This window comes from Phaeodactylum tricornutum, chromosome 7 (genome assembly GCF_000150955.2).
Source record: "Phaeodactylum tricornutum CCAP 1055/1 chromosome 7, whole genome shotgun sequence".
Lineage (NCBI taxonomy): Eukaryota > Bacillariophyta > Bacillariophyceae > Surirellales > Neidiaceae > Phaeodactylum > Phaeodactylum tricornutum.
Window position 1 is genome coordinate 881,486 of NC_011675.1, and position 11,813 is coordinate 893,298.

Consider the following 11,813-nt stretch of genomic DNA (forward strand, 5'->3'; position numbering starts at 1 on the left):
ACCGGGCGGACTTGAGGTTGTCGAAAAGTGATTCGACCAAGTTATCCGTCGTTTCTAGCTTGCCTTCCAAAAACTTGGCACGTTCCTCGGCTTCTTCAAGGCGCGTTGCAGCATCGGCATCATGTATGCGGGGCGCGGTGACCATAATTACAACTTCCGATACAGGTGGGGGCACGAAGTCCGTAAAGGAAGAAGGCGGTTCGGAAATAGATACCGACTTTTGGGGCTCGGAAGTGAAAGCTGACTTCTGCCATTCGGACCGACTGGGCGATAGCGTAATGGATTTCTGGCACAACAAGGTTTGTGAGCTCTCAGATTGTCGACGAAAAGTGTCTGACAAACGAAACTCGTCTACAAGGACTGCTTCCGAAGGTGACTCGCTGTCATTGTCATGATCGACATGGTAGCAGTAGGTTGTCATGGCGGATCTAGGGGACGAGGGCTCATGATACAAATTGTCCTGCGACAACGAACGTTTCTCGTCCATAGGTGTGGTTTCCGCCATATCTGACTGTTCAGATGTGTTGGAACTCTCTACGGCGGACACTGCTTCCCCCGCCACACAACCTCTTTGATTTGCTGCGTCCAATTGTGCTTGCAATGATTGCAGCGCCGCTCTAGACTCTGTCAATTCCTTTCTAAGACTGTCAATCAGAGAGGCTTGGGAAACGACTTGCACATTGACAGTGGGTTGTACCACTATGGTCTTTGCGCTTGCCGCAAACTTTAGTGTAGATCGGGTTTCTTCTACGGACATACGCGAGGCGGACGCGCAGCACAGAATCGCGGTACAAGCATTTCCTTCCAGGCTTGATTGCAAAATTCGAGTCAGTTTGGAATCTCGAAACCCAATGTGCTTGGGTTGTTTCTTTGATGGTAAGCTTAAAGAGTGAATAACACGTGATAGTGACAGAAGACTTCCAAAGATGAAGAAAGGCATATTAGTAAGTCTTCCAAAAATTGTCAACCGCCAAAGCACTACTACACAACATATACTGAAGAAGTACGCACCTTTGGTTTATTTTTCCACCTTCACGTTTTCTCAATCCGCTCGTGTTGGACTTGGAGGCGTTTTCTGATCCAGCTAGATCCACTAGGTTGAGCATTGCGGTCGTAGTAGCGGTGGTGACTGCATCAGTGGGACAGTTTGATCGTTGCGGTACATGTACATGGAGTCGAAATATTGCGTGGGAACGGGACGATTCCTTATTAACGTCGGTGGTACCGCAAGCACGGCGGCGGTTGCCGTATGCAAGCAAACTTGCAACATCATTGACGGTGTGCATGTCGTGATACGAAGCATTAACTTGAACGTCTCCCGACAAGTTTTCCTGAACGCTGACGACGCGGCGATTGTTTTTAGAAATGTGACCTGCCGCTTTCCTGCCGTGAGCCAAGTCAAGCACGGTTTCATTGTAGATTTCGAAATATTGAGCACGGATCAAGCCCCCGGGGGGAAGCTGTTCAAACAAATCGGTGGCAGCCTGTGGTATCACTCCACCCTGCATTGTGTACGTCTTACCAGATCCGGTGGGACCGTAGGCAAAGACTGTACCGTGACGACCCGTGAGTACGGCCTGGACAATCGGTTGAACGAAGACCTTGTACACCTGGTTAGACGTAGTGCTTTCGTCGAAGACGTCGAAGACGTGGTCAAGAGCGAAAGCCGTGCGTCCGGGGATGTTCCGTGCAGATTTTTTTTGCAACAGTGTAGCCAACAGGGCATTACTACTGTTGTCGGACAACAGCGTCCATGCGTGGGCATCTTCTTGTGAGCTATCGATATCAGTAGCACAACTGCCAGACCGACCGTGGTTCTGGCGCGAGCGAAACTGAGATAGACGTTTTGTGGGACTCGTGCAGAGGAGTTCACGAGGTTGCAGCGGTCGCAAACGGATGGCAACTGTAGTGCAAGTATAGAAAGGATATCGAACATGAGAAAAAAGTCTTGAAAAGAAAGATCACAACCATAGTGTATGCATAACTGGACACGTACCTTGAATGTGATCGGCCACGAATGGTTCCATTGGACTAGTAACGGCCGTTACTACGGACGCCAGTTCTTGAGTTTTTGACGTTAACGACGACAATAAGAGTGAGGTCGGTGGGCGATACGAAAGAGGCGAGGGTGCCGCTGAAAACTCTGGTCGCCTCAAACACGACGAATCTCTAGGCGAAACAGGCTGCAGTGGTATCATAGCGGGGGACTTTATTGAACTGCAAAGTCGTGACGGCGAAATTGTGGATACAACAGAACTCGTCTTCGACACAGAGCTGGAATGCTTTGGATTGCTGGTATAGATATTGTTGGCGCCTCGAGAATGCCTGCTATGGCGGGTAGTCGTCGAAGTCTTCAAAGAATCGTCGTCGTCATCATCGCGATTGCAGTTCGGCTGAACTGTGATTTCTTGGATATATGCGTCCAACTTCGAGGTGCGTCTGGATGACGACAACGTCACCGAACGGCGCGGGGTCAACGTAGAAGAGCTCCTTGTCTCAGTGGTAGGCAAGTAGTAATATGGATCATGCTCAGCATGGTAGTGAGAACCCTTTTTCTCTTGCAAATCCACTTTTGTCGGCAAGTTGAAGGACCCCACTGTAGCTTTCGATTCCACTTGCGGTGGCGACAAAAGTTTCTTCATTGAGCGGCTACTATGAGATTTCGTACGATTCTTTGACGGTGTTTCCTTCACTGGCTTGGCTTGTTTGAATTTTGCAAGAAAGTTATTACAAGCTGCTCGACGTCTTTGTTGTTGCTGCAGCGAATGGTTCCTGGGAGGACTGGTGCTCGCGACAGTGCTACTGCAAGTTACGGAGGTACCTGAGGTAATGACAGTACCGGAGGAAGAAGACGGCCCGAGGATGTGTTTGGGGGGAATCTCGCGCAAATGTGTCGAACCGGTCCGGCGATTCGGCTTGGATACTACCGGTACCTTCCTGCGATTTGTGTTAGACATTACAAATTGCGCCGGCAAATCCTTGTAGTACTTCTCGTAAGATCCCAAACTAATGGCATCGTCCGGGGATTGCATGGGTTGTTTGATGATGTCCATGATGCTGCGGTATCGAAGATATTCGGCTACGGTAGTCTGGCGAGAAGACTTTTAGTTTGGATATCGAGAGAGAAAGAAGTGAGCAGAAGATTATTACTTCGCTGTTTCGCGGACAAGTTTAGGCGATTCCTGCAGAAGGGCATCTGTCTCAATATCACCTAAGATACGACTTTCAATAGGGCAACGTGGCCGGAAACGTCTTCAACTTGGACAGATGCGTATTGTAATGGAACAAAGAGAGTAGGCCTCGAGGAGTTTAGATTTAAAGGGTGTGACGACAATCTTGTCATAGACTCGGTTATATATGAAGTTGGCGTTCCTGCCGATTTAAAAAAACAAGTGACGAACGTAAGATGCAATCATGATTTATATACAGTCATGACAACGTATTTCATTGTTATCGAAGAAACCCGGAAAAGTTAAAAAATCGGGTGCTGGAGCTCCAAATCTCTTCTTAAAGTTCAGGCGCCTTTCATTGGACAACATCCTGAATGTGAATCCGCGCCCGAACCAACAACGACATTTCTGTGGACGCTCTCGTTCCAACTTCATTACAATCACACTGGCGTCGGCATTTTTGGCAGTTCTCTCTGGGAAGGACCCCTGCGATCTTGACGTGCTAGGACCTCCCTTCATTCCTGAACACGCCAAAAAGCGGCTCCTCTATCCTCTCAGTATTACGAAAGTCATAAAACACACACGCTGTGTGGATTCTACCCACTGCGTGATTGTGATTTATAGCGGTACCAGGTAGACCAGCAAAGGTCTCCATAGCCATCGCTGGACCGCATGGAATGCTAGAAACTAGTGGCAGCAACATCAACTGACTGCAAGCAATCAGCCAATCGAGGTGAAAGCAATTCTCTTCCTTACGCAGATCGGCTCTGGTACACTTCATAAAAGCCACACTCGGTTCGCTATCCGCACATCACCAGCGTCATGGAAAGCGATCGCGTTCAGCTATCTCGAGATGATGAACAGGTCAATGGCGGGATGGACGATTGTCACGCAGATGGGGAGGAGCAACATACGCTCCAGAGGCAGGACTTCCCGTCGTTGACCCAGGACTGTGTCGCCTGGGACGAAAGCAATAACTTGGACTTGCGCGACATAGTATCGCCGCCGGAACGTAATCGTTTACGAGATGATGAGGAAAGTACACCCAGGACAACCGTCTCCAGGAAACAGCGTGAGAGAAAATGGAGACGACGCCGTAAGTCATCTCTATCCAGCGTTACGAAAGTGCTGCCCTCCACAATAACGATCGCAAAATCTCCGCAACAATTACGACGCGACGCGGAAACAGAAATTGGCGCCATCTTTTCACGTTTGCAAGACGAACACATTGACGGTACGGCTGATTTAAACGAACCGACACAGGAAGCAAGTAACACAGCGCAGAATGCTTCATTCTCCCGTAACATGGATTCTAAGCATATAGTGGATCATAGCCTTCCTGTTCAGCCTCGGCGAAGACACACTGGGGATAGTATCCACGAAGACTGGAAGCGTCCAAAAGTTACGCCAACAATAGTACCAGGTGCTACAAGGTCATTGGGAAACGGACCTTCTCCAGAGTTCTTGCGGACGTTCGGAACGCCAAAGACGGGTAATGATGGACTTGCGCTCTTGGAGAATTTGTTGCAGCAGGTCCAAACTCCTTCCCCCAACAACAGTAGTAGCATCACGGTCAACGTTCCATGCACCATCGGCACCAGCAATAAGGCTAATGATTCCGCCCCCGTACCGGCTGAACCAAAATCTCAAACTCGAGATGCGATATCAAGTAGCTCGATTCCTTCGCAGCCAAATACATCGATCAGCTCAAATGTAGCATATGAGGCTAGCACTACTGCTACTTCGAAGATCAACTGTGGGACACCGTCAGATGAATTTGGCGATCTTGATTTGAATTTGATAGATGCCCTTATGTCAGATTCGTTGTCAACGAAACCAATTTTGACGTTACAGAAGGAGGCGCTTGAACCCGAAAATGCTGCTCATTCCACTTCTGCTCCATTGCAAGTTTCCGCCTCGGGAGCTTCCATTCCCACAGTCACCACCAAAGAGACTCATGTATCTCCCAAAGATTCCATCCTAACAAATTCCGAAAAGGCCATTCCAAACTGCAATACTGCCGACCAGCATCCAGTTAAGACGAAGATGTCAGTACCGCCAGAAACAGCAGTACAACAGATTAACAAATTCGAATTCTGCGACGAATTTGGAGACTGGAATATGAGCGTAGAGGATATGGATGAAATTGAGTCCATAATGCTGGCTGGTACGCAAGCCCCATTTGACTGCAGGCCTCTGCGACAGGGTGTGCCTATGAATGGCATGTCAGCGAAAATTCTTCCGAGGCCTGAACAGTTGGCTGAAAATGTTGCTAAGGACATCGATACTGATCCGTTCGGTGATTTTCCCGAGGTTGACTTTGAAGAACTCGACAAGTCAATAGCTGCGCATCAGACTCATTCCCAGCCGACCAACTTGACTTTGCACACGTGTGTCAAGGTCCAGTCACTGACGCTGTACGACCAGCATCCTCACTCGCGGCCAGCGATTGCCCCCGTGATTAATCCTCTATCCATAACCCAAGAAGCGCCAGGAGAACTTCACCACTTATCATTTACACGCTACAAGGTCCTTCAAGTTTTCGAGGACACCACAACTTTCACTAAAACCTTATCTTTGGCCAGTTGGCAGACTAGCATGCTAAGGGAAGACATCCGTCGCACTTGGCATCTTGATGATCGATGTACTTCAGACGCAGCGTGGCCCGAGGCCGGACTGGTTCATTTGCGGGGCGAATGGTATCATACAAGAATCACAACTGGAGATGTGATCCACATATGTTCGTTGACAGGGCGCTTTCGAACGGACACTTTACCATTGATCCTGCACACATGTCCTCCACCGGGGAGCGTCGAAGACGATCTCGTAATCGTGGTGCATCCGGATATGCTCTTGACTCCAACTTGTATTAGTGAGACAGTGAGCTGCACACGGCGTGCCGTGCTGAAATCGCGGTTGGGATCTTCGGGACTGACTGGTACGTACCGACCGAGTGTATAAGGTGTAAGCTTTGAAATTGCGATTTACGGTTAGCGATTCTTTTGTTGCTTATAGCCAAGGCACCGTTGTTTGGTACGATGCGCCATGAGCTGTTTGAAGAGTCCATGAGAAAGCGAGATTTTTCCGTCTCGACTGCCCAAGATTCTCTGCATACAATTGTTCGTCAAAACGCGGAAGGTATTCTTGCGTGCTCAACCTCGTCGAGAGAATGTGAGCGCGAGGTTATCAAATTTGCGTCACAGTTGCAGCGCTTTGCGAATCAGTATACCGCTTTTGGTGAACGTAAAAAAGATAAGCAAGCAGAGCATTATCCATGGCTCGAAAGTGACGGAAAAGAATCCTCGAAGAAGTTTTTGGCGACCTCGGTCGAGTGCATTGAGGAACCCATCATATCACCCGAGCTTGGCCTAAAAGGGAACGTTGACATGATTGTTAACGCTTCAACAGTCAGTAAAGATCCATCCGGAAAGCCCTCGCCCTCAATTGTTGGTATCGAGCTCAAAACTGGTCATAACCAAAGGACGCAGAACGCTCACATGGCTCAGCTGGCTCTGTACACTTTGATGCTAAAGACGAAGTACGGAACAAAAGGCGATCAATCAAGCCAAGCCAACGGCAGTACCGACACAGGTGTACTCTTGTACATGAATGGAGATTCCTTCCGTGCAGTGCACGTTGCGCCGAGACTTGGAGAAATCAAAAGCCTTGTCGGTCAACGAAACGTTGTAGCAAATGAAACCCGAAGAGTATCAAGGCCTCGCGGTGTCGTTCTCAATTACGAAGACAAGAACCTCCAGAACAATCAATCTTCCAGGCAAGTAAACAAACGACCAGGTAAAAGACGAATCAGCTTTTTTGAAAGCTTGTCTAAATGTTTTTCCTTTTTTGCTCTTGTAGTGTGACATTGCTTGACCCTCCGCCTGCTGCACTACCTAACTTGCTTCCAAGTTCGCACTCCTGTACCAAATGCTTTACAAATCGAGAATGCATGATGTACGAACGAGCATCCCTCAGCTCAATGGAGACGGGCAGTGTTCTTCAGGCCCACTCACACAAGGAACTTTTGAGAACGTTCACTGGTCACTTGAGCAACTGTGACTTTGCCTATTTTCAGAAATGGGATCGACTTATTGATCTGGAGGCAGACATAGGGCTCTCTTCTGTTGCCGAGTCATGGTTGATTCCATCTTCCGTGCGTGAAAAAGTCACGGGGAAGTGTATGTCAGGCATGTGTTTCAATGGGATTCATTCGCTTAAAGATTCAACAAGTACAAGAGAATCCTCCACAATGTTCCTATTGGCCTTCAAACGAAGTTCCGGAGCAAGAGAGTGCAGCCCTCTGGATAGCCTTGCATTTGAACCAGGATGTCATGTCATTGTAAGTATCGATTGTACGAGCCTGGAATCGAGATTTGTTGGTCCACGAAATGCTCGTCGACAGATGCACATTGTCCGAGGATTCCTGAGCCAAGCAACTGAAAGCCTCGTCCTTCTTCGTGCCGGCAAAGATGATTATGATCGCCTGCGACTGATAATAGGAAATACTTGTGATCAAGATAGCGGTGTTTTGTTTCGTTTGGATCGAGACGATGTTGCTACAGGCATCGGAACTCTACGCCAGAATCTTGTAAAACTCTTTGTCGGAGATGCAGTCGAAGCTGACCAAGATGAAAATGCTTCTCTTAGCGCCAGACTTGTACGTCTGCGTAAATCCATTGTTGCGCTTCGCCCACCAACCTTTAACAAGTCGAGAGTCAGCTCGGTGTTTTCGCCGACTCCTGGAACGACAGAAGAAATAGTACCTGGTTGCGATGTCATGGATCTCGTCCTCGAATTTGCTGAGCTAAACCAAGACCAGCGAGCGGCCGTCGAACAGGTGAGTTTACCTTGCTGATTTTCGCAGCTGCTTCGTTACTCTCGTACACTCAATCAACATTTTAGATTTTCTCCGCCAACGATTTTTCTCTCATTCAGGGTTTGCCCGGCACTGGCAAAACTTCGACAATAGCTTTTGTTGTACGCCTTCTCGTTGCACACGGAAAGCGAGTTCTAGTTACGTCGTATACGCACGCTGCCGTCGATAATATACTTTTGAAGCTGTTGGACACAGGAATGGCTGAAACGACTGCGTCCCGACCGTCCCCAGCGATTGTCCGCGTGGGGCAACTCACCTCGTGCCACGCAGAGGTCCGGTCAATCATGGTGGGCGAGGTCGCAAGGGGCCTCGAGCAGTCAATCAGTAATGGGCCATTACACTCCTCACCGTCTGCGGAGTCGCTTCGTCAAGTTGTTTCATCTGCTGCCGTTGTTGGTGCGACAGCTTTATCAGCACCCCGATCGCCTCTTCTTGTAGGAGAACATTTCGATATTGTTATTGTTGACGAAGCTGGTCAAATAAGCCAGCCAGCAATAATCGGGGCTCTTCTTACAGCGGACTCATTTGTTCTAGTGGGAGATCACATGCAGCTGCCGCCTCTTGTGAGCAGTGATCTTGCGGATATGGGAGGTAGGTTGCGCTTTTTGGTGTTTTCCACCAAATATGGTAGACGTCTCTAATGCATCTTTGCCTTTTTTCGAAAAGGATTCGGGGAGTCGATGTTAAAGCGTCTTGCTGAAAAGCACCCAGATTCGGTTTGTCAGCTTACTTTCCAATATCGAATGCATGAGGACATCTGTCAGCTTAGCAATGATATTGTGTACGCAGGGAGTCTCAAATGTGGAAACGATGATGTTAGGTATCGTAAGTTAGATTTACCTGGTTTCCCGGAAAACATGGGGAATATCGGCGACGTTGCAACTAATGCATGGCTAATGCGCTCGGTGGACCCTGATTTTCCTGTTGTCTTTCTGGATACGGACAAAATTCGACTGGACCTATCGTCAAAAGGCGAAGGATTGGAAGCGCTCGAACGGACGTTACGCAACAGAGATGGGGGCAGCATTGTCAACTACGTCGAGGCCCGTATCGTCCAGTTGATTGTTGAAGGTTTTCTTTCCTGTGGTATTGAGGCTCAGGCAGTGGGAGTGATTTGTCCGTTCCGGGCTCAGGTCAGTAGAAGCGTACAGTATGCCGAAACCAACGCAATCCCTTTAATTAACAGTCATGTTTGTTGCGAATATTTCAGCTCCGTGTCATGGACGAGTGTGCTTCCCTGGCAAGCTGGAAGAGCAAAGGTCTTGAAATGAGCACTATCGATCGATATCAAGGCCGAGACAAGCCAGTCGTTGTAGTCTCATTTGTTCGAAGCAACGAGAAAGGCCGAGTCGGTCGCCTTCTACAAGACTTCAGGCGTCTGAATGTGGCCATAACACGAGCAAAGTGCAAGCTTGTGATGGTGGGGTCGTTTACTACATTGTATGCTGGAAGCAACGTTTTAAAGCCCGTTTTGAACCGTATGCGAAACAAAGACAATGTTGTTTCGTTGTCACCTAATGTCTTCACCACTAATATTGACAGTCAGTGATACCGCTGGTTTCATGAAATTAAGCGTTCCCGTTCCAAAAAGCTATCTAAAATCATTATGTAGTAAGGATCTGGTCATTTTGTTCGAATTCGTACTGCCGATCTGCCTCACTTTTCGTTACAATATTCCTGATTTCCCGAGAGAGTTGTCCGAGCCCTTGTCCAGATACTCCAGCACTAATACCGAAGACATTCTGCTCACAATTGATTCCGGCCTCTTTTGCAGCTTGCCCGACCGCTTCGAGAATCTCGAAGGCTTGTTCTTCCGTCAAAAGATCCAGCTTGTTGGCAACCACTAGCGCACGTCGTTCCAGAAGGCTTCCGTCACCGTAAGATTCCAACTCTTTCGCTAAGATTTTCAAATCTTCCGCTGGATCCCGAAAGTCTGTACCTGCTGCATCGACAATGTACAAGAGTGCCTTCGTTCGTTCAATGTGGCGCAAAAAGGCGTGTCCACAACCTCTGCCTTCAGATGCGCCTTCGATCAAACCTGGAATGTCAGCCGCTCGGATCCTGTATCCATCCTGATATTCAATACATCCAATAAGGGGATGCAGTGTGGTAAACGGATAGGGAGCAATCTCGGGCGAAGCTCGGCTCATAGCGTGTAGGAGACTGGACTTACCAGCGTTGGGGAAACCAACTAGCCCGATGTCTGCGATGAGCTTGAGCTCCAGCTCCAGAAAGGCAATTTCACCAGGTTCTGGTTTGGCCTTACGAATCAAGATTTTCGCATCAGGAGTAGGTCCCTGTGCACTCGCATAGTAAGACGAGCCAATTCCTCCTTGGCCGCCCCGTGCCACCAAAGCATAGGAACCAGGTTCATCCAAATCCGCAATCACCACGGTGCGTCGTACTGAATCGGTAAGACTTTCTTCATTCCCAGCTAGTTCGTCTGCTGAGCCGTCTGGAGTAACCTCAATCTCGAAGCCTTGCTGGAGTAAGCGAAGATCGCGCTCCCCTTCTTCATCATCGTCATCCTCACTATCGGACAAATCACCGTTTTCACTCTCGCGTTTTGTACCCGCTTCATCCCATACCCTTGAGTCTTTCTCTTCCTCCACCATATTGGCCTGTTGGACACTACTCCACGACGGCCGGTTCACCAGTTTTCTCTCTTCGTCCCATTCATCTCCTGGATCCAATATCCGTTTCACTACAACTCCACAGGGAACTCGTATAATCAGGTTTTCCCCTTTCCGTCCGGAACATTCCTTGCTCGACCCGTTGGTGCCCTTTTCCGCTTGCGCGTGTGGATGCGTCCACGACAGCGTTTGCTCCCTCGGATCGGCGACGAGGAAGACCTGACCTCCATGACCACCGTGCCCACCATCCGGCCGTAAATGATGTCGGCGGCGCATTTGTTCGGAGGAAAGGGACCCCTTTCCCCCGGCACCTCCCGAAACCTGGACCCTGACCCGATCCACGAAGCGGTAGGAAGGTTTGTTGGATTTCTTGCTCTTTTCGTTTCGTTTCGGCTGCGATATGACACGAGGATCCACGAGAATATCCAGGCTATGGACAGTCGTGGTCGAGTACAACCGGATCCTATGCAAAGAAGCGCCCGTGAGCGTGGCCGAGCGCAGGTTAGCGACGAGGTGCATGTTCGGTTGAAGTCTCCGTGGTGCTGTACGAGTTGTTAGGTATTGTTGTCGCAGGACCGGACCGAGCTTTAGCGGATGCCGTGAGGGGCGTAACAAATGCATTCCTCAACAAACTTCCTCTACGACTGAAAGGCTTTGCAGCGTTAGATCCTCTTAAAATATGGTAATTGAATCCGATTTGACGTCCATGTCACAGCTTGTAGATCGATCCCATGGTCTCTAGTAGCTCGGAGAGTCAAACCATCACCTGACCATCGAGATGGGATTTTCTTGATTTGGTCGATGTACTTTTCTACATAAAACCGAAAGTCACACCGCCTAAATTCGTCTCCTCTGTTACGAATAGATAATTGGTTTATGTTAACAGTGAATGAAAATATATAACTACCCGTAAGTTAGCAATTGAATTCTGTTCTACCAAACTATCTCTTCCTCGGCATTAATTTAGTTTATGCCTCACAAAGCTGGCTGCTAGCTGTAAAAGTAAGGGAACACTAACTTTAACACTTTCCCGGACGACCTCCCTAGCGCACTTTTCCTCGACAAAGCCAAATTCTCAACCAGGAGACGTTCGATTCTTGTTGATGTGAAATCTGCAATTGTCATGAGAAGGAA

At 48.7% G+C, this 11,813-nt stretch overlaps 3 protein-coding genes across 3 annotated transcripts; 1 reads left to right on the forward strand and 2 right to left on the reverse strand.

The window, feature by feature from the left end:
* Positions 1–679: 679 nt before the first annotated feature.
* On the reverse strand, positions 680–1,613 carry Pt-KIF8 (kinesin family-like protein; the record flags this gene model as incomplete). Its single annotated transcript, XM_002179897.1, has 2 exons — positions 680–917; positions 1,012–1,613. Coding segments are annotated over 2 exons (840 nt in total), but the record flags the coding sequence as incomplete, so codon positions are not given.
* Positions 1,614–8,492: 6,879 nt separating this feature from the next.
* On the forward strand, positions 8,493–9,681 carry PHATRDRAFT_27246 (predicted protein). Its single transcript, XM_002179703.1, has 3 exons — positions 8,493–8,637; positions 8,713–9,179; positions 9,257–9,681. Exons 1-3 carry the CDS (start codon positions 8,592–8,594, stop codon positions 9,593–9,595), a joined length of 852 nt encoding a protein of 283 aa, XP_002179739.1. The 5' UTR covers positions 8,493–8,591; the 3' UTR covers positions 9,596–9,681.
* A 137-nt stretch (positions 9,682–9,818) lies between these two features.
* PHATRDRAFT_20124 (predicted protein) lies at positions 9,819–11,361 on the reverse strand (the record flags this gene model as incomplete). The annotated part of the gene is made up of 2 exons (XM_002179898.1): positions 10,763–11,361; positions 9,819–10,480 (listed from the first exon to the last, which is right to left on the reverse strand). Coding segments are annotated over exons 1-2 (1,200 nt in total), but the record flags the coding sequence as incomplete, so codon positions are not given.
* Between the last annotated feature and the right edge of the window lie 452 nt (positions 11,362–11,813).